This window comes from Leucopleurus acutus (assembly GCF_964270905.1).
Source record: "Leucopleurus acutus genome assembly, chromosome: 1".
Classification (NCBI taxonomy): domain Eukaryota; kingdom Metazoa; phylum Chordata; class Mammalia; order Artiodactyla; family Delphinidae; genus Leucopleurus; species Leucopleurus acutus.
Window position 1 is genome coordinate 21,960,342 of NC_139142.1, and position 20,673 is coordinate 21,981,014.

At 35.2% G+C, this 20,673-nt stretch overlaps 1 protein-coding gene across 1 annotated transcript in view; it reads left to right on the plus strand.

Annotated features, from left to right (window-relative positions):
* The window catches only part of CEP128 (centrosomal protein 128), a gene marked incomplete at its 3' end in the record, with an annotated part of 415,812 nt that overhangs the window by 164,776 nt on the left and 230,363 nt on the right, over positions 1–20,673 (plus strand). The window contains exons 16-17 of the mRNA XM_082855117.1: positions 3,879–3,938; positions 18,932–19,124. Of these exons, the coding sequence (XP_082711243.1) occupies positions 3,879–3,938; positions 18,932–19,124 (253 nt within the window). The remainder of the gene's footprint in view (positions 1–3,878; positions 3,939–18,931; positions 19,125–20,673) is intronic.

Here is a 20,673-nt window from a genome sequence, read left to right on the forward strand (position 1 = left end):
TTACCCCGTATTTATTTCATTTGATGATATGACAGCACTCGAATTATGATATTATGCATAAAGGTTTTTTTAAACCTCTTCAGATGTTTCTTCTTATTATTTTGTCATTCATCTTTTTTCTCATATAAAATATTCTTCCCTTGGACTTTCCTGGTGGCACAGTGGTTAAGAATCCGCCTGCTAGTGCAGGGGATGTGGGTTTGAGCCCTGGTTCGGGAAGATCCCACATGCCGCGGAGCAGCTAAGCCCATGTGCCACAACTACTGAGCCTGTGCTCTAGAGCCTGCGAGACACAACTACTGAAGCCTACGCGCCTAGAGCACGTGCTCTGCAATAAGAGAAGCCACCACAGTGAGAAGCCCATGCACCGCAACGAAGAGTAGCCCTGGCTCGCCGCAACTAGATAAAGCCCGCACACAGCAATGAAGATCTAATGCAGCCAAAATTAAATAAATAAATTAATTAATAAAAAAAATACTTTTCCCTAAATTACTTTCCCCTCTTTCTTCCTGCTGTTCCTCTCTTCCTGCCCATCTTTTTTTTTTTTTTCCTTAAGTAATGTTTTAAAGAAAATCAAGTGATAATTCTACACTTGTGCCTTAGGATTCAACTTTAGAAGAAATATTTCAGCTGGTAGAGTTTGGTGGAGTTGATGGAATTTCTACAATATATATTTTTATATACATTTTTTAAAAAGCTCAGACGTCAATTTGAGAGGACTCTGAGCCAAGTATGAGAAGTAATTGGCTTTAGGGGAAAACCAACTTTCAGTCCTGTTATAATGCTGGTTTATTCTTTTCCCTGTCGAATGATGCTTTATTTAGGACTTGTCTTGTTTACATATATTTAAAGCCTTGAAATCCTAATTTTATCACAAAGATGCACAGATTAACAATGCAGTATTTATTCTGTATTTAAGAATTTGTGTCAGGATGGCTTGTTTTCAGTCAAGTAGTGATGTAAAAATGGAAACATTTGGATTGTGTTATAAGATATATAAACCTTGTTATGGCCAATTACAGGCTAAAACATAGTGTGCAGATAGCAGATGGCTTAAATATTTTATTTCTTTATGAGGTTCAAATTATCCTTCCACTATTCTGAAAAGTACCCTATTCTTTAATAGGCTTTCAAGAATGCAGTGACTGTGGTAATAGGTCTTTACACCTCTTCCCCTAGAGAAAGACTAATTCAATCTTAGTGATGGGTGGAAAGTAAATCTAAAAGAATGGAAATTCTATTAAGATTTTTTTTTAAGAATTCTTTTTTTTTCATTGTGGGTCTCTTTCCATTAATAACTTCTGTTGTTTGATTCCTATAAAATTGAAAAAAAAAAAAAAAGAGGAATACTCAAGAACATAACACTTGCTCTCACCTCACAGAAACCACCAAGGTGTTTGTTAAAATAAAATTGATTCTTTGCTTTATAGTTCAGAAATATAGGGGAGATCGGTGGTCCTTGTAAAATGTTTTCAAAAATGGAATAATTCCAATTATTCCTGGTCATTTGTTCATTTTTGAAATATTGCTCATGAAATTTTCAGCCATTTTATGTAGAAAGTGACTGTCTATGGAATGGATTGCATAATAGATATGCAGCAAATGAGTCTGAGAAAAGTCTTTGGGAATATTGGCATTATTTCTAATTATATTTTCTTTTTTCAGTGCCATATTTATTACTTATTCCACATTAGTAAGTGCATGCAGTGATTGAAAACCTATGGTTAGACACTTAATAAACCACCACTATTATGAAGCAATTAGAAAAGTGTCTGAATTAAAGATACAACATTTTCATTGACCAATCTTTGATAATTCCAGAGCTTTTCCCCTAACACTTGGTTTTAGCATTTATTTGTGGAGCATGAAGAGGATAGGCTTTGGACCAAGACAGATGTGGGTTCAGATTGTTAATATATGACCTTGGATGAGTTATGTAATCTCTATTCTCTCTAAGAATTCATGTCTCATTTATAAGTTGGGTTATTATGAAGATAAAGTAAAAATAGATATAGAAGGTGCACATCATAGTGTGAAGTATCTTGCACTTAGTAGATACTCAACTAATGATAGCTGTCCTTATTATGTAGAGCTTTTTTTGTAGTATACTCATATTACCATGTATATGGCTTCTGTTTCTCTAATCTTTTTATGACAAATGCCTGTTACAGTGCTCTTGTCATAATAGACTTTGAAGTGCATTTATTTATTTGTTTATTTATTTATTTATTTATTTTTGTGGTACACGGGTCTCTCACTGTTGTGGCCTCTCCCGTTGCGGAGCACAGGCTCTGGACGCGCAGGCTCAGCGGCCATGGCTCACGGGCCCAGCCGCTCCGTGGCACGTGGGATCTCCCCGGACCGGGGCACGAACCCGTATCTCCTGCATCGGCAGGCAGACTCTCAACCACTGTGCCACCAGGGAAGCCCTGAAGTGTATTTATTGATGCTTATATCTTGATATGCAGTTAGTAGTGATAATGGTGTTCTGTATGCCTGACACTGTGCTAACACCCATTTTATTTAATTTATACCTTGGCCTGAGGAGGTAGTTTACTATTAATTAAGTCACACAACTTATAAGTGATCAAGTGACTGTTCTTAAATACTAAACTATATATAAATTTGTAAAGCAAGTCACAAAATATGAACATTGTACTTATCTCAAATTATTTTGGACTTTAATCTTGAGCACTATACCTTAGATCACTGAAGACTTGAGACTATGACATAGATCAATGAAAAAGAATAATAAAAACATCATAATCAATGACAAATTGATGTTTACAAATATTCAACATGGTACCAGAGGTAGAAGAGGAAGAAAACACTATGGACTAGAGTGATTAAGGGAAATCTCACTGAAAAGGCAGGCAAGACACAAGAGTTGAGTGAGATTTAGATAATGAGAAACATGGATGAGGGAAAGGTTGGATATAAGAATATAACACTCTTGTATATGGCACGTGGTCAGCACTCATTATGCATTCATCATATGTCTAAATGAATTACCTAATGATATTCCTTAGGGGAATGATGTGCACACACATTAAGAAGTATAGAAGTATTCGAGAATAGGAATAGACATCTCTTGCAAAGGGATAGGATATTTTTAAGCAGAAAATTTCTAGGAAAAAGTGATGCAAAAATATCGTAGGTAGCACAGAGTTCAAAGAAGGTAGGCATTGAGAAAAACTTGTGTTTAAAATTAGGAAGTCATTGACAACCTTTGAGTGTAGTTTTATCAGTAATAAGGCAGAACCAGAGGACAAGGGATTTTATAAATGAGTTGGTGTGAAGGTAGAATTTTGTTACCATCATGAATTACAAAGCGATGTTGGTATGAAGCCATATTGATTAGGTTCTGTCAGTTCTGCACAACCATTAATGAGACAAAATGGCCCGCATAGTATAAAATTAAAGAAGGAAAAATGAGACAAAGAATTAGGTTTCTATGTAATTACATCTAACTCACTGTGAAATACATTACCTGGAACAAAACTGAGGAAAAGAAACAAACACAAATGAAATAAATTGGTTTAAATGAGGCTGCTTGCCATGCAGAACTCCATGGAATCAGACTCAGTGATTCAAGCAGTAATAGCACTTGAAAGGTGATTCATGTCTCTCTATGTGAGCTAAATATTTACTGTCAATACATACATACATACATACATGGATAGATGTATACATGCTTACATAAATAGGCATGTTAAATAAATAATGGTTTGGAATTGGTTTCATACTTGGTATGAACTTTCTTCTTTTTAAACCCTTAACTTTAGATGCTAAACTTTTGGGTGTAATGGTGAAGAATTTTCATTTATGTAAGTTCACCTCAGAGAAAAATCTAATAGACGATTTCCTCTTTTTTGTAGGTTTTTTCATCTGGTCCTGATATTAATTATGACCCACATCGCTGGTTAGCAGAAAGCAAGGTAATTAATCTTTGAATCCTAAAGTTTTCATAATGTTTATGACCTTCAAGTCATCCTATTTGGGCTAGTCATATATTTTGACATATAACTGAGCATATGAAAGCATAATACTTCATTGCTGGGAAAGATATCATTGTAATGCATTCCAGAAACTTCCATGTTCTTTTAGTTTAACATTTAAAAATTAGCTTAAATATATAGGCATGGAATGAGAGAATAAATGACAGTAAGTAAAACTGTTGAAATAACAGAATTAGCCTGTCGGAGAGACAAATTCCTCTGCCTTTTCCTTGGGATAGGCCTTGTCTCTGGAGGTGCACAAAGGTCAGGGCAGCTGTAACCAACCTTCATTTACACATATATACTTATATTCTGATTCTGGAGGGTTAGCTCAAAGCCTGCCAAATCTCTTTGTGGCTCAAGCAAATCATTCATCTCTCTGGGTGTCTTGTTTTCTCATTTACAAAATGGGAGGGGTAAACTTTGTGTTCTGAAGATAACTTCACTGCTTCATGATTCTTTGGCATTATGATTTAAATTTAGTGGAAGGTAACCAAAAATAAATAAATTGAACAATTTGCTCATTTTAGCAAAAAAGATTCTTCTACACTGTGAGATAGTTATCAGCTATCTTCATAGGTCAAATCAACTTAGAAATTCACTAATTTAAATATATAGAGTTATGACCATATAAGATGTTGATACCTGTTTATTCAATTATCAATACTTATGCACTTGCATTCCTTTTTAGAATAGTTTTTTTCAGCTTTAAATTACTAAAATCTTCCATCCCATTTAAATTCTATAAGAAAACCAACTGTACTATAAACCTCACCAATTGTGATCCAACTTAGGATTTTATTGCAAGAAAGAAACTTTACGTTTGTACAATATCCTTATTTAAAAATATGAGCAAAGTGAGGTTTCTGAGAAGGTATGTGACTTTCTCAGTGCCATATAAAGAGTGGGAAAATGTATTACATGCCATGTCAGATTCACAATTAACATTCTTATTATTATGTGCATTACCATTTAAAGTCTTTGTTCATTCAACCAAGATTTGTTGATTGAGTACTGTTTTGTATACAGACATTGGGGATATTAAGTGTTAGCAAGCTGTGAAAGTTAATAGGGAAAATGTAGATGTAAACAAATTTTAGAAATCCATAAAGTGTTTTATATTGTTATAGAAATATGTAAACATTGACAAAGGAACACAGAAGAAGGAACAATTATGGTGTTCATGTTGGGAGGATGGGAGGGTATGACACTGCCAGCATGTCAGAGAAGGCTTCTGCAAAAATACAGTGTTTAAACTTAGTCATAAACACAATATGTAGAAGTACTCTAATTGGCTAAGTATAACAGTGGCAAGAAGATGAATATTTGAGTCAACACAGATAAGGCCCTGAAATTTGTGAGTAAGGTACAGGTGGGAGGTGGTGCAAAAACAGAGTTCACTTTTGAAAACCAGATATTCATTAGAGAAGCCTCTTTAAAAAAAAATTCTTAATAAGAAACTAACAGTATTATGATTGAACATTGAAATTTACTCAGCCTTATAAACTTTTCTCTCCTACTTTAAATACAGTGATCCCGTGTATACCTAACCATTTTTGATAGAACCAAATGCAAACTTGTATTTATGCTACCTGTATAGTAAATTTAGAATAGACATGTTTTGCTGTCTCAGAATTTTTTAGATAGAAACTTCTTGTGCATTAATAAAGAATTTCTCTTTTTTTCCCAACTCCACAATTTTGACAACAGAGTAATGTACTTGGAATTTTCTTTCAAGTTAAAATCTTTATCATTTCTGAACAGAAAGCTTTCACTGCTGTTGTTCAATTAAATTATGAGAGCCAGAGATGACTCTTAATCATAGCTCTTTAATTTGGGAGCGAGTGAGCCGTTTTCCCTTATCATTTAATGGGATTGAACTTACGATCAGACAAGTTTTAATACTGCATGAGGCAACTGTTCCTCTACAGTGTAAAAGGGTCATGATAAGGAATACTACGCTGACCAACTGACTAAGTAGGAATTGACTCTATTTACTAGAAAGATGGCTTAGGTTATTGATGGGCTAACTGTAATTCCTGTGAACTATGACTGGACAGCTCTATAAGTATTGAAGATAAGATCTGACATCAAAGGACAAAAACTATATGGAAAGTAGAATTGCTATTCAGCTAGTCCATGCCGACATCTTGCTCTATTAGAAGGACCTCTGATTGCATTTGGTAATTGTTTTCATAAATCTGCCAAATGAATTTCTTCTTTTAGTGTTAATTGTAGAAGAACTAAGGGACTGGGTGGGAATTGTGTCACTGTTGCTTGGTTGGCATTGGTGACATAACATAAACATGAAACCCAACTAAGAGTTGGACCAGGTTCATAGATAAAATGACCAATAAAGGGTAAGAATAATATACTGCAGGGAGGAAGAGGGTTGAGGTGGTCGTTAAGTTATGCAAGGAGTTCCCATAGATAAAGGATTTGTGTTTATCATAAATCCTGACAAGGCATGCAGAGGCCAAATTTTATTCAGTTTAGCAGAGAATTTTCTAAGTAGCTACTATGCCCCAATTTTATATTACATGCTGTGGATATAACGAATGAATTAAAGAAATGATCCTTCCTCTTGAGAAACATGTTTTCTCTAGAAAAGTCGACACTTATGTAGATAATTTCAACGTTATATGTAAGAGCTGTAACAGAGGTATGTAAAAGCTGCCTTGGAGGCTGATGTCGCAGATAAATCTTGAAGCCAGCCAGGTAAAGAGGAAGGAACATGCATATGGAGTAAACAATTGTAGGAATGGCCTGGAAGAGAAACAGCATGATAAATGGAAAAGAAACCCCAAGTGATTTGGCAGTACTACATACAGTATGGAAATGTGAGTCAGGGAATGTCAGGGATGAGGCTCCAGAAGGAGGGAGAGATTAGATCCATCAAGAAGAGCATTGTATGCCATTTTCAAAGGTTGGGTCAGCTCTGCATTTAGTGGGGAATCATGAAGGAGTTTTGAACAGGAGAGTGAAATGTTCGTATTCATAGTTTAGAAGCATCACTCTGATAGTGATGTGAAAGGTAGATTAGAGGTGGGAAGCCCAAAGGCAGGAACACCAGTTAAGAGGTCTTTGAGTGAGACCCGGGACTCTGGTTGAGGTAGGGTGAAAGTTTGAGTTTAGGAAATTGTAGAGATTCAGAGGAAGGGACAGACTGAAGAAATATTTTGGTGACAATATGCAAGTGATGTTTAATGTTATGTCAGAGGCTGATGGAGAAGGAGGTGTCCAGGATTTTCCATTTAAACTAGAAGACTACAGTCAAAGGTTAGTATTGGAATAGACAGACATGCAGGGTCCTAGGTAGGCAAGCTAGGAGAAGTATTGGAAGAGTTTCCACCACAGGGATTGATATCCAGAAAGTTCCATCTGGACAGGAATGCCTAAAGAGAAGCAGGGACGAAGGCATAGAGCAGAGTTTAGCTTCAAATCATGGAGAGAAATGAGAAGTAGCTAAGGCACTTGCAGTGAGAAAGTAGGCACAAATCATCAAATCTAGAGCCATCAGGCACTCACTTTCAGGTTGGAACCACAATACTAGCAAGCATCACTCTTGATCCCAGATCTTAACTTATCATTTTATGATAGTGAATAAAAAAGCTGATGTCAACTGCTCTTCAGCACAATGCAGGAGGCTCAGTACTCTTTTGTTTAGAGAGCACATTTAATTCTGGGAGTCTGGTATTAATTATTCTCTTAAGATGCACAGAGGTGTATCTTAGGAGAATTTATATGCTTCTTTGGCTCTGAAGATCTTTTCCTTCTTGGCCTTTATCCCACTGTATTGAAACTCCCATTTACTCTTCTCCTCTTTCTTTAATCTGTAAGCGTTATGAGGGGAGACCTGTGTCTATCCTGTTCCTATTGCATCTTTAGTGCTTACCACAGGCTTGGCTAAATGCTCAATAAATATTTTTTTTTAGAGAGTAATTAGCCTTGCTGCATTTTCCTACTCAGGTTATTTCCTCAGCTTAAATATCACCAATGAATAAATAATAAGCAGATTAGATTTCAGTAAATATGTCAGTTCTCAAATATTGGTTTTCTTTGATCAGTACTGTAAATTTTTAGATTATATAAATAAGAAATATACTTCCAAGTTATTTGGAGATTTTCCTATATTATCCTATTTGGTATCATCCCAAAGAGTCACCCTTTTTATAGTATCAATATAACGTGTTTCAGTTGACAAGCATTTGCTTTTCCCTACTGTTTTTGCATTATAACTGAAGCAGCATTAGAGATTGTGAAGTTTGACTTTCTCATTTTGTAGATGAGAAACGGGTCCTGGGAGTTTTGAGTTTTATCTAAGGACATAAAACTAGTTTCTGAGAAGGGTTTGGGAACCTGGATCTCTGAACTCTGTGCCATTGTTTTTTTCTACTGATTGTGTGACCTACACTTGAATATAAACCTTACATTTATATATTGTCTTTTTAGTGATGTGGATTTTTTAAAAACAGTTATTGTGTGAGAAGTATTAGACCTACTGTATTTAATTCTTGTTGAAGGATGCAAATGACCATCTAGTATTTTATCGTTCCAGTGTAGACATCAAAATGTGATACAAATACTCAGGTATCTTCATTCACGTGGTGGAAATATCCTTAGGTAGTATACAGGGAACACACTCAGCTTAATTGGAGGAAGCATTTTGTATTTTTTAATATGTACTATGATTATGGGTATATTTCTTCCAGATTATTTTCAAACCAAGCAGAAAAGTGGAGAAAGTATAACTGAAAATTATATTCTGAGGTTGATTTAGATTTGAACTTTGCAGCTCTGGTTTAATTCTTGTTTTGGTGATCTAGCACATTTTAAAGAACCGCCATCCTCTTTATCTCTGGTTCTTACGTAAGCATTTTCTCTCAAAATTGTTTTTAGAGTTTTGGTGAAGGAAGCATAGTAGTTAAAAGCAGCAAAATTATGGTTTCTGATATTATTGCTAACTCTGTCAACTGTAATCTTTTATTTGAATTTTCTGTTTTCCTTGGTTTTTAGCTTTGAGTCACTCCTTAGTGACTTTTGGTATATTATTCCAGTGAATCTCATTAGAGGATTCTTACAGATTAAAAAGATCATTTTGATTGTTTTAGTAGATACTTCAAAATATTCCCACCTAGTTGCAAGCTGTCAACTAAGAAGGTAAAAAACTACCTTATTTAGAAATTTTTTCCCTATTTTGGCTTACTTAGCGATACTTGTTGATATAGTTAAATAAATGAGCCTATTATGTAATCTGTAAGATGCTCTTGTGAGTGGTTAATAGAATGGTGTTTGCACTGTGATTAATAGCCTTGTCAGCAAATTATTGTTTGGAATTGGTAAAGTTATTCCTATACTGTGTTCCAAGCTGTTTCTCCAAGATACTTAATGAATGATAGATAACGGGTGTTTCTCTAACAGACTCTGATTCTCTTAATTGATTATTGGTTGATTAAATTTCCATAAGTTAATTTGTTTTGTAGGATTAATAATATATTCTAATACTTATTCAATTCATATCAAGCATCTAACTATAACCTATTTTTAATTTTGTATGGCAATGGAATAAAGGCTCAATAGGAATTAACTGGAGCCATAGATCATACTGTGTTAGTTTGCTAGGGCTGCCATAACAAAACTGGGTAGCTTAAACAACAGGTATTTATTTTCTCACAGCTCTGGAGCCTAGAAGTCAAAGATCACGTTGCCAGGGTTGGTTTCTGGTGAGACTTCTCCTTGCCTTGTAGACGGCCACCTCTCATGTGGGGGCTAGCGGTATGGTTGGAGAAGTTGAAGGTTAGGAGTCAGAGAGTGTCTCTTCTTCTTATAAGGACACTAGCCCTATAGGATTAGGGCCCTACCCTTATGGCCTCATTTAACGTTAATTACTTCCCTAAAGGCCCTGTGTCCAAATTCAGTCACACTGAGAGTTAGAGCTTTAACATATGATTTTGAGAGGAATGTAATTCAGTCCATAACACAGATCAAACCTGATTAATGCTTTGTTGCAAATAATTTTTTGTTATTGTTTTGTTTTTATCAGAACCAGTAGGATTATTGTTATGACAAAACAGAATTGTTTTTTTATTATCATCTCTTAGCAACGGTAGTGAACACGGGCCAAAGACTGGGATGGAATAAGGAAAGCATTATGAAAAAGAAATGTGAAGGTATTTTCTAAATTTGCCATTAAATCATTGGGAAAGAACAGATTAAACCAGATGATTGAAGCTGGTGATCCCCAGGGACTCATTTTGTTTGGACCACATGAGTTTAAAAAAATTGATTTGGTAATGAACATTTTAAAAAATTCAATTAAGTGTATTATTGCAACATGAAATTGTTTTCCTTTTGAGATATCAGAGGATCTGATAACACTAGGGTTTCATTCCGTTGTGGTAGAAAACAGAGTTAAGAAGAAGAACCATGGACATGACACCACATTAGATGTGGTGCCCTTCTTGCCTTTCTTTTTTGTGGTTGCATTTTTATATTCGAAATTGATAATGTTCAGATCCTAAATGTGTTACTTTTGACTGTTCATTAAGCTTTCTTAATATAGTTAGCTATCGTTTGACATAATCACCATCATTTTCTGTTGACTCCCAATATGGAAGAAAAATATTACTTGATGTTATCTTTAGACTTGCACATTATTTTTTTTGAAGTCGATTGAAGAGAGGTGGATTTATCTCTTGTATCCATGCGTGGTTCAAAATGGTAAATAGTAACATAGTAGCCTGAATTGAACTTTTCAAGAAAAACAAAAGAGAACATATTTTCTATGTACTTTTACAGATGTTTCCTATCTGGCACCTTTAGCATGTACATTTGATGTCTCTGATGTAAGCCAATGAAATTAACTCCTATAATATTATCTAATAGGGACTTGGTCCTAGAACATGTTGGTCTTCCTGTAAATAAGAGGTTGAATAATCTGACTCCTTTTACTCTTTCCTCACAAGGATTTTTATGGTCAGCTGTGAACCTCATACCTTTTATCAATCCATATTTGATTTTTTTTAAGTGCATTCCTTCTGGTTAATCTGTTTCAGATTTCATCTTGCATGTATGTATTTCTTCTGTATGTCAAGGTTATTTCATTTACTTGTCTCCAACATATTAATACATCAATTTATATTCTAATACCTAGCCATCTGTGATAATATTAATTATCTGATTTTAGACTAATCCTGAGGGGATTAGCATCTGAAAGCTGCTGTTTAGGACCATGCCTACATGGCATAGAGTTATCAGGGCTTTTGTATGTACATCCTTTCTTCTTTGTGATTATATTTTCTTTGTATGTACATCCTTTCATACATCCTTGTATGTACATTTCTTTGTATGTACATCCTTTCTTCTTTGTGATTATATTTTCTTTCTTTGTGATTATATTATATATTATATTATATTTTTCATAATTCAAATTGATAGTGTTCAGGTCCTAAATGTGTTACTTTTGAATATTAATTAAACTTTCTTAATATATTAAAACTAAAAGAACTTTGGATTTTTTCTGTTTTCAAGATACCATTCTTTTTTTCTATTTTATTACTTAGATGCAAGGTGCTATGTCTTTCCAAAAAAAATTAACAGCATCTAATTGTTCATTTAATTACATGTGTCAGGGCCTCATGATGTGCAAAACTAGCTGTAATGTGCGTGTGGGTGTGTGTGCGCATGCACGTATGTTGGTTGTTTTGGAAACTCCCTAGGAGATTTTAATCGAAGAATATTATTATAAAATTCTTGAAAAATGTGTTGAGGGTTTATTATATTAAATTCTTTAACATACAAGAATAAAGATGTGTGTATGTTTGAGGTGCCAAATAAACAGCAAAAAGACTTTGTTGAAAATATATCTTTTCCAGAAACTATACATCTAACCTTTCCCTTATTTCCTTGCATCATACCAATAATAATATGATAGTCACCGGGGCTTTTCATTTTATTTATTTTTCTTGAGGAGCTGGCAAAGATTGATGAGGTTAATAGAAGGTGTGATCTACAGATTCAGATTGTAGTTTTAATATAGAAGCAGTGATAGCATAGGCTTTTCCTTATTTTTCCTAGTTAATATCAATTAATAAATTAATGACTTAAGTAGTAATGTTTTAGAATCATTTTCCAATGACCCATATCAAACTTACTGAATAATTGTCTAGAATAATTTTTATTATTTAGTGCATTGAATACATTCTCATTTTGGAGATTGTAACTAACTGTACACACACACATATAGCCATACAATCTTAGTTAAAGAATTTTTTTAAAAAATGTAAATTGTAACAGCAATAACCTAAAATGTGAGGGGGAAGAGAAGTAAAAGTGTAAAGTTTATGAATTCTATTGAAGTTAAGTTGTTATCAGTTTAAAATAGGGTGATACACATTTAAGATATTTTATGTAAGCCTCATGGTAACCACAAGGGGAAATCCTATAATAATTACATAAAACAACATGATAAAGAAGTCAAAGCCTACTGATACCAGAAGACAACAAAACACACACAAAAAAGACAGCAGGATAAGAATCAAAGAACAAGGAACCTACAAAACATCCAGGAAACAATTAACAAAGTGACAATAGTAAGCCCTTACCTATCAATAATTACTTTAAATGTAAATGGATTAAATTCTCTAATTAAAAGACATAGAATAGCCAAATGGATAGGAAAAAACAAGATCCAGAAATATGCTGCCTATTAAAGACTTACTTTAGCCTTAAAGGTACACATAGATTGAAAGTGAAGTGATGGAAAAAGACATTTCAGGCAAATGGTAACCCAACCCCCCCCCCAAAAAAAAGAGAAAACGAAAAAAGCAAGGGTAGCTCTAGTTATATCAGACAAAATAGACTGTAAACAAAAAATGATAAAAAGAGACAAAGAAGGTCATTATAATGGAATCAATACAAGAAGAGAGAACAATTGTAGATATGTGCCCAATGTTGGAGCACCTATTTAAAGGAAAAACTAACATAGCTAAATGGAGAAATAAACAGTAACAAATATAGCAATATTGAGAATGAAATTTCGATATTTACACTCATCTTTTGTAGGTATAAAGGCATAATCACCATAAACAGTTTGCTGTTCATGCTTTCAGTCCTATTTTGATCTAGTGGGCTGAGCTGCAGTTATTTTTGACAAAAATGTATATTTTTAGATAAACCTGTCCCTTCCTTTTGAGTCTTTGACATTGAGGATATCCACCTTGTTGTAGTATTTTCTTCCTTTGGGGTTCTATCGCCCCAGACTCTTGTATTTTCCTCCCGACTTTCTATCTACATCTCCATTTTATTTTGAAATTCTCTTGTGTTTATCTCTTCTAAACCCTCTTCTAATTTCTCTGTGGATATTCTTTATGAGCTATTTTATCTCTTCCTATGCCGTTAACTTCCTTTAGGCTGTTGATTCTTTAGTTTGTATCTCTTGGCCATATCTCTTGAGCTTTAGAGCTATATATATATAATTAGATATCCAATTAGTCGTCTATGCTTCTGTATCTTTTGTTCCTAACAACTTCTATATGTTTCATCCTAATGTTAACTTCTTAACCCCTAAATCATTGCTTCTTCTAGGTTTCCTGTTTCAGTTTAAGCTAAAAATTGGCCATCAATACTGATTCCTTTCTCTTCCTTACCCCCCTCACATTTAAGTCCAAATACATACATTTTGGCTCAACCCTTACCATTTTCACTTGTTTGGAATATTGTAACAGCCTCCTGACTTCCAGCCTCCGATATTTGCTCTACTCTACATAGAGAATATACTTTCTAAAGAGCAGTCCAATTCACATCCTTGTCTCTCATATTGTGGTTAGATGGGGATGATGGTATATCCCTCACCCTCACCGTGTTTTCTTCCTAAATGCGTTAGTGGAATGTTATAGTAGAAAGTGCTCCTTTAATCTGGCAGAATTGACCATGTTTTCTGTGCTATAGAAGTTTTTTTCTCTTTTTCTATTTGCAATAGTATTTCAAGGTGGATATTGGGAAATGAAGCAGACTTAATTAAATTTCTGTAGTCATAATTGGAAGTTCACATCCTAATTTAAGTTGAGGACTTCCTGTATTTATCTAGTGACATATAGACAAGACAGAGGCCTAAAAATTGTATAGCAAGTACTAAAGCCAGGTCAGCCAGATCTCATCTCGCAGGGAGGTTTAATTTTAGCTTTGTTGATCTACCCCCTTTTACTTTCCCCTTCCTTCCTTCCTTCCTTCCTTCCTCCCTCCCTCCCTCCCTCCCTCCCTCTCTTTCTTTTGTTACATAACAGCTAAGTTGAGATATAATTCATGTACCATACATTTGACCTATTTAGAGTTACCATTCAGTAGTTTTTAGTATATTCACAGAGATGTGCAGCCATCACTACATGAATTTTAGGACATTTTTATCACCCCAAAAAGACAATCTGGACTATTAGCCATCACGTCCTTATCTGCCCATCCCACCCTCCCTGTAGCACTAGTCAACAAGTAATCTGCTTTTATCTCTATAGATTTGTCTGTTCTGGACATTTCCTATGAATGGAATCATAAAATATGCAATCCTTTATGATTGACTTCTTTCATTTAGCAGAATATTATCAAGGTTCATCTGTGTTGTAGTATGTATCATTACTTCTTCTTGCTAAATAACTGTCCATTGTATGGATATACCACATTCATTTACCAGTTGATGTTCATTTCTATTATTTTTATTTCTTGCCTGTCATGAATAGTGCTGCTATGAACATTTGAGTACAAGTTTTTTGTGTGAATGTGTGTTTTCATTTCTCATAGGTACATACCTAGGAGAGAATTGCTGAGTTATATGGTAATTATGTTTAAGCTTTTGAAGAAAGTCCAGATTGTTTTTCCAAGGTGACTATACCATTGTACATTCCTATTGTCAGTATATGAGAATTTTAATTTCTCTGTATATACACTAACAGTTGTTATCATCTGGTTTTTTTTTTTTATTATAGCTATCCTGCTGGATGTGAAATGGAATTCTATTGTGGTTTTGATTTGCATTTCCCTGATGGCTAGTGATGTTGAGCATCTTTTCATGTGGTTATTGGCCATTCATATATCTTCTTTGGAGAAATGTCTATTTTGATCTTTTGCTCAATTTGTTATCTTTTAATTTATTATTTGAGTTCTTTACATATCCTAGATACAAGTCCTTTCTCAGATATGTGATCTATAAGTATTCTCTCCTGTTTAGTGAGTTGTCTTTTCACTTTGTTACTTGTGACCATTGAAGCATAATATTTTACATTTTGATTAAGTTCAGCTTATCAGCTTTTTTCTTTGGTTGCTTGTGCTTTTGGTGTAATGTCTAAGAAATGATTGCCAAACCAAAGTCACAAAGACTTTTCCCTGTTTTCTTCTAGGAGTCTTATATTTTTATTTATTTATTTTTAAAATTTTTATTTAGTTATTTATTTTATTTTATTTTGTAGCCATATTTTTAGCAATTACATTTAGGTCTTTGATCCATTTTGAGTTAATTTTTTTTATGTGGTATGAGGTATGGGTTCAACTCTATTCTTTTACATGTGGTCTTTGATCCATTTTGAGTTAATTTTTTTATGTGGTATGAGGTATGGGTTCAACTCTGTTCTTTTACATGTGACTATTCAGTTGTCCCAGCACCACTGGTTGAATAGACTATTTCCTCATCAGATTGTTTTGGCACTCTTGTTGAAAGTCAGTTGACTGTATATGTATAGTTTTATTTTTGGACTCTCAATTCTATTTCATTGATCTATATGTCTATCCTATGCCAGTACCACACTGTTTTGATTACAGTAGCTCTGTAGTAAGCTTTGAAATGGGTAAGAGTGAGTCCTCCAACTTTGTTCTTATTTTTCAACACTTTATTTGGCTATTCTGGGTCCCTTGAATGTCCATATGAAATTTAGGATCAACGTGTCAATTTCTCCAAAAAACCAGCTGGGATTTTGATTGGAATTGCATTGAATCTGTAGAATGTTTGGGGAGCATTTTTGTCTAAACTATATTAAGTCTTCTGATCTTTGTACATGGGATATGGTCCCATTTATTTAGGTATTTAAAAGTTTTTTTCAACAGTGTTTTGTAGAGTTATTTTTCTTTCAGGTATTTTCAGAGTGTGTTTTGCAGTTCTTTTTAAAGGTGTATTATTAAGTGTATTATCCTTTTGATGCTATTGTACATACAGTTGACTTTTAACTTTATTTTTGGATTGATCATTCAAGTATATAGAGATACAGTTGATTTATGTATATTGACCTTATATACTACAACATTGCTGAACTATTTTATTCTAATATGTTTTTAGTAAAATCATTAGGATTTTCTTATACAGGGGCATGTTATCTGCAAAAAAGATGCAAATATGTTTACTTCTTTTTTTTTAATGTGGATATATTTTGTTACATTTTCTTGCAAAATTGCCCTGCCATGACCTCCTAATACAGTGTTGAATAGAAGTGGTGAGAGCAGATATTCTTTTCTTGTTTCTGATCTTAGGGAGAAAGCATTGTCTTTTTCCATTAAGTATGATAGTAGTTGTGGGGTTTTTATAAATGCCTTTTATCAGGTTGAGAAAGTTCCCTTCTATTCCTAGCTTGTTGAGTGTCTCCATCGTGAATGGGTGTTGAATTTCATCATATGATTTCTCTGCACCTTTTGATATCATCATGTGGCTTTATGTTCCTAATTCTTACTAATATGGCATATTACATTAATTAATTTTCAGATATTAGTGCAGCCTTGCATTCTTGGGATAAATCCCACTTGATTATGCTGTAAAAACCTTTTTATATGTTTCTGGATTCTGGTTGCTAGTATTTTGTTGAAGATTTTAAAAAATATCTATTCATAAGTTATATTCATAACTGAAGCCTTATAAACAATCTGGGGAAATTACAGTTGAGACTTCAGTGTTCTTAGCTTGCTTTGTCTGCAGTAGAGTGACCACCCTATTAGTGGAGAGTTGGTGGAGGAGGGAGTTCCCAGTATTTCTGTTGCAGTTACCAAGAATTTAGCTTGTGCAAATCAGAGCTGTGAAGATGAAAACTCGTAGTGGTCTGCCCTTCCTGTGAAATACCTACTATTATGATGTTTCTGCTCACAACATTTTTGACTCCAGAAGTTTGAGTTTTCCACATCAAGTAATTTTTCAATTTTTTACATTCACCAACTGGGTGCCCTACAACCTAATTACAGCTCTGACACTAACTACCCAGAGTTAGTGCAGATCCTGCAGTTTAAGGTCTCAGTCCCACAAGACTCCCCCTCCCCCACCTTCAGATGTCAGTCACAGGTATTGAGTCCCTAGGTTGCCTACACTTCTATCTGAGCTGGCTTCAAATTGGGGTTCCCATAGTTCATTAATTTGCTATAATGGCTCACAGATTTCAGGGAAATACTTGACTTACTATTATTACTTTATTATAAAGGATGCATATGAACAGCCATATGAAGAGGTATATAGGGCAATGTCCCAAAGGGTCCTTAGTACTGGAACTTCTGTCTCTGGAATTTTGGGTGCATCACCCTTTTGGCATGTGGATGTATTCACCAACCTGGAAGCTCATCGTATCTCATTGTTCAGGAGTCTTTATAGAGTTTAATCTTCAGTCCTCCCCTGCCTGTCCCCCACCCCCCTTCTTAGAGGTTGATGAGTAGGATTGTAAGTTTCAACTCTCTAATGATCAGCCCCTTACGGAGGCTATCTGGGGGCCCCACCCTAAGCCACCTCATTAACATAAGCTCTGGTCTGATCAAAAGTGCTTTGTTATTAATAAATCATGCCTTTATAAGCATGATTTCCATTTTTATTCACCCAACATATTATACATTTGTTACCTTACAATATAAGTGTATAATTTATGCATAATTTGACTAATGACAGTATTTTGTTCTATGTCACCATCTGTTAGACCTTCTGACCAAAGGAACTGCCTTTTTTTTCATTCTGGGGATGTTTGAAAGCTGATGTATGTGGGGAGACCCCAGTCTAAGGGCCATATCGCAGTTCTGCTTCATCATAGGCTAATTCTATCACAGCTACTTTTAATATACTGGGGCATGTCCTAAGAACCTTCTAGACTTCTAGAGGCCTAGAACATTGTTGCTTATGGATTCATGCTATTCAGGGAAATTGTCCCTTTGCTTAATCTCATTTTCCCTTCTAGTTCATGACTTCCCCTATTTTGCTTCTTTGAGGTGAAGACTGTTTAGATTATTTAAAATCAACTAGAAATTGGATGATAGTCTCACTTGGGAAGGTCCTAAGACCCGACTGAAATTCTGTTCTATTGAAGGTGGAAGAAAGATTTCTTTTCTCATCCCTGTTTTAAATATCTAAGTATTAGAGTTGGTGAGGTTAGAGTCCATGGAAAAGAGAGTTGCTTTGATTGAATTTCCTAGTTTTAAATGTGGACAAATGCAGACTTTATCTGCCTCATGCCATACAGAATCTCTCTCTCTACCTGATTAGCTGGACCCTGGGGATATGCATTTTTAGAAACAAAACTAGGAATTTTATCTTATTTTTTAATCTCTAGAATTCCCTTCATAACCAGTTTCTAGGTCTATTATGGGGTGTTTTGGATCTTCAAATGCTTGTACCAGACTGCTTTATATATCAAATTAGGGGGTTAATTGTATTACACCTGGAAGTTTAGGAGGCCAAAGTTTTCTGTAGTACTGCCTTTCCAAAGATGATAGAGTATACCAAATATTTTATAAAAATCCAAGGAAATCATTTCTGCACCAACTTTTAACTGATATAAACCATTATGCAAATTAAAACATTATGGGTATTTTAAAATTTTGCTTAAATTTGTTAGTTATTGTCTAAATTCAGATTATCATGACTTTCTCATGTTTTGGAATGCTACTGTTTTCTAGATTTTTAAAAAAGTTAGATATAACTGTCATATTTTTAGACTAAACTTCAATGGCTCTGTGAGGAACTGAGAGAGAGAGAAAACAGAGAGAAAAGTCTACGGCACCAGCTGATGTTGTGCAGACAACAACTCGGGAACATGACTGAAAACAAGGAGGCTGAGCTTCAGTGTCTCTTTGAACAGATAGAAAGACAGGAGCAGCTTCTGGAAGAAATACATCGGGAGAAGAGAGGTGTGTTAACTGCTCTTACTCTTTTATTTTTCTTTGTTTATATTTGTGGAATCTTATGTTTGGGAAAAAAATTCTGTTTCTCTTGGCTCTGGTTTGAACTACAGAATTTCCAAATTCGTCTCCTTTCCTCGTCTCTTGTCTCCTTATCTTCATTTCTGGGTCTAGAAGAGAAAACTGTTTCTCCTTGAGAATTTCTCCTTCAGCTACTGTATCCCTCCTGTGTACATAGATAGCATTTGTGTCTGTTGTCCATTTGCAAGTGCTAATTTGCTAAGACATGCTTGTTCTTCCCTGGTAAAATGCCAAAATTTATATTTTACTTCAGTAAAATACCCATTAATTCATTCAACAGATATTTACTTTGTGTCTATTTTGTCTTCAGTACTATTATAGGTGCTAAGGATATTATCAGTAAATGAGAAAAAAAATCCTACTCTTCCTTTTTTTTTTTGGCTGCGTTGGGTGGCCTTCGTTGCTGCATGTGGGCTTTCTCCAGTTGCGGCGAGCGGGGGCTACTCTGCGTTGTGGTGCGTGGGCTTCTCATTGTGGGGGCTTCTATTATTGCGGAGCACAGGCTCTAGGCGTGCAGGCTTCAGTTGTAGCACGCGGGTCCTAGACCACGTGGGCTTCAGTAGTTGTGGTGCACGTACTTCAGTAGTTGTGGCGTGTGGACTCAGTAGCTGTGGCTCGCTGGCTCTAGAGCACAGGCTCAGTAGTTGTGACTCACGGGGTTAGTTGCTCCATGGCATGTGGGATATTCCTGGACCAGGGGTTGAACCTGTGTCCCCTGCATTGGCAGGCAGATTCTTAACCACTGCACCACCAGGAAAGTCCCAAAAATCCTACTCTCGTTCACCTTACATTATATTGAGTGGGGTGACAAAATAAATGTGATAAATAAGTAAATTATGTAATATATGAGGTTATAAGCACGTTGTTGAAAGCAGTAGAGTAAGAGAAGGAGAGTTTGGGAGAGCACGGCACAGGGTTTAATATGTAGGCAATACTTAACTTTAAAAGTTAGACAAGAGTCATGGAAAATTACCTTTCTGTTTGGTTCTACTAGGGATGGATATAATGGGAAGAAGAAAAATAGCATCAGGTATAGGAATCCTATGTGTATCTTATGTTGTGTTGGCCTTAGGCTTTTTTTTAATATATAAATTTATTTATGTATTTATTTTGGCTGTGTTGGGTCTTCATTGCTGCACGCAGGCTTTCTCTAGTTGTGGTGAGCAGGGGCTTCTCATTGTTGTGGTGCATGGGCTTCTCATTGTGGTGGCTTCTTTTGTTGTGGCCACAGGCTTTAGGGCATGCAGGCTTCAGTAGTTGCAGCATGCGGGCTCAGTAGTTGTGGCTTGTGGGCTCTAGAGCACAGGTTCAGTAGCTGTGGCTCACAGACTTTGTTGCTCCGCAGAATGTGGGATCTTCCCAGACCAGGGATTGAACTCGTGTCCCCTGCATTGGCAGGTGGATTCTTAACCACTGCGCCACCAGGGAAGTCCAAGGATTTTTCTCTTGCTGAACTTTATTAAGAACCAGAAAGAGG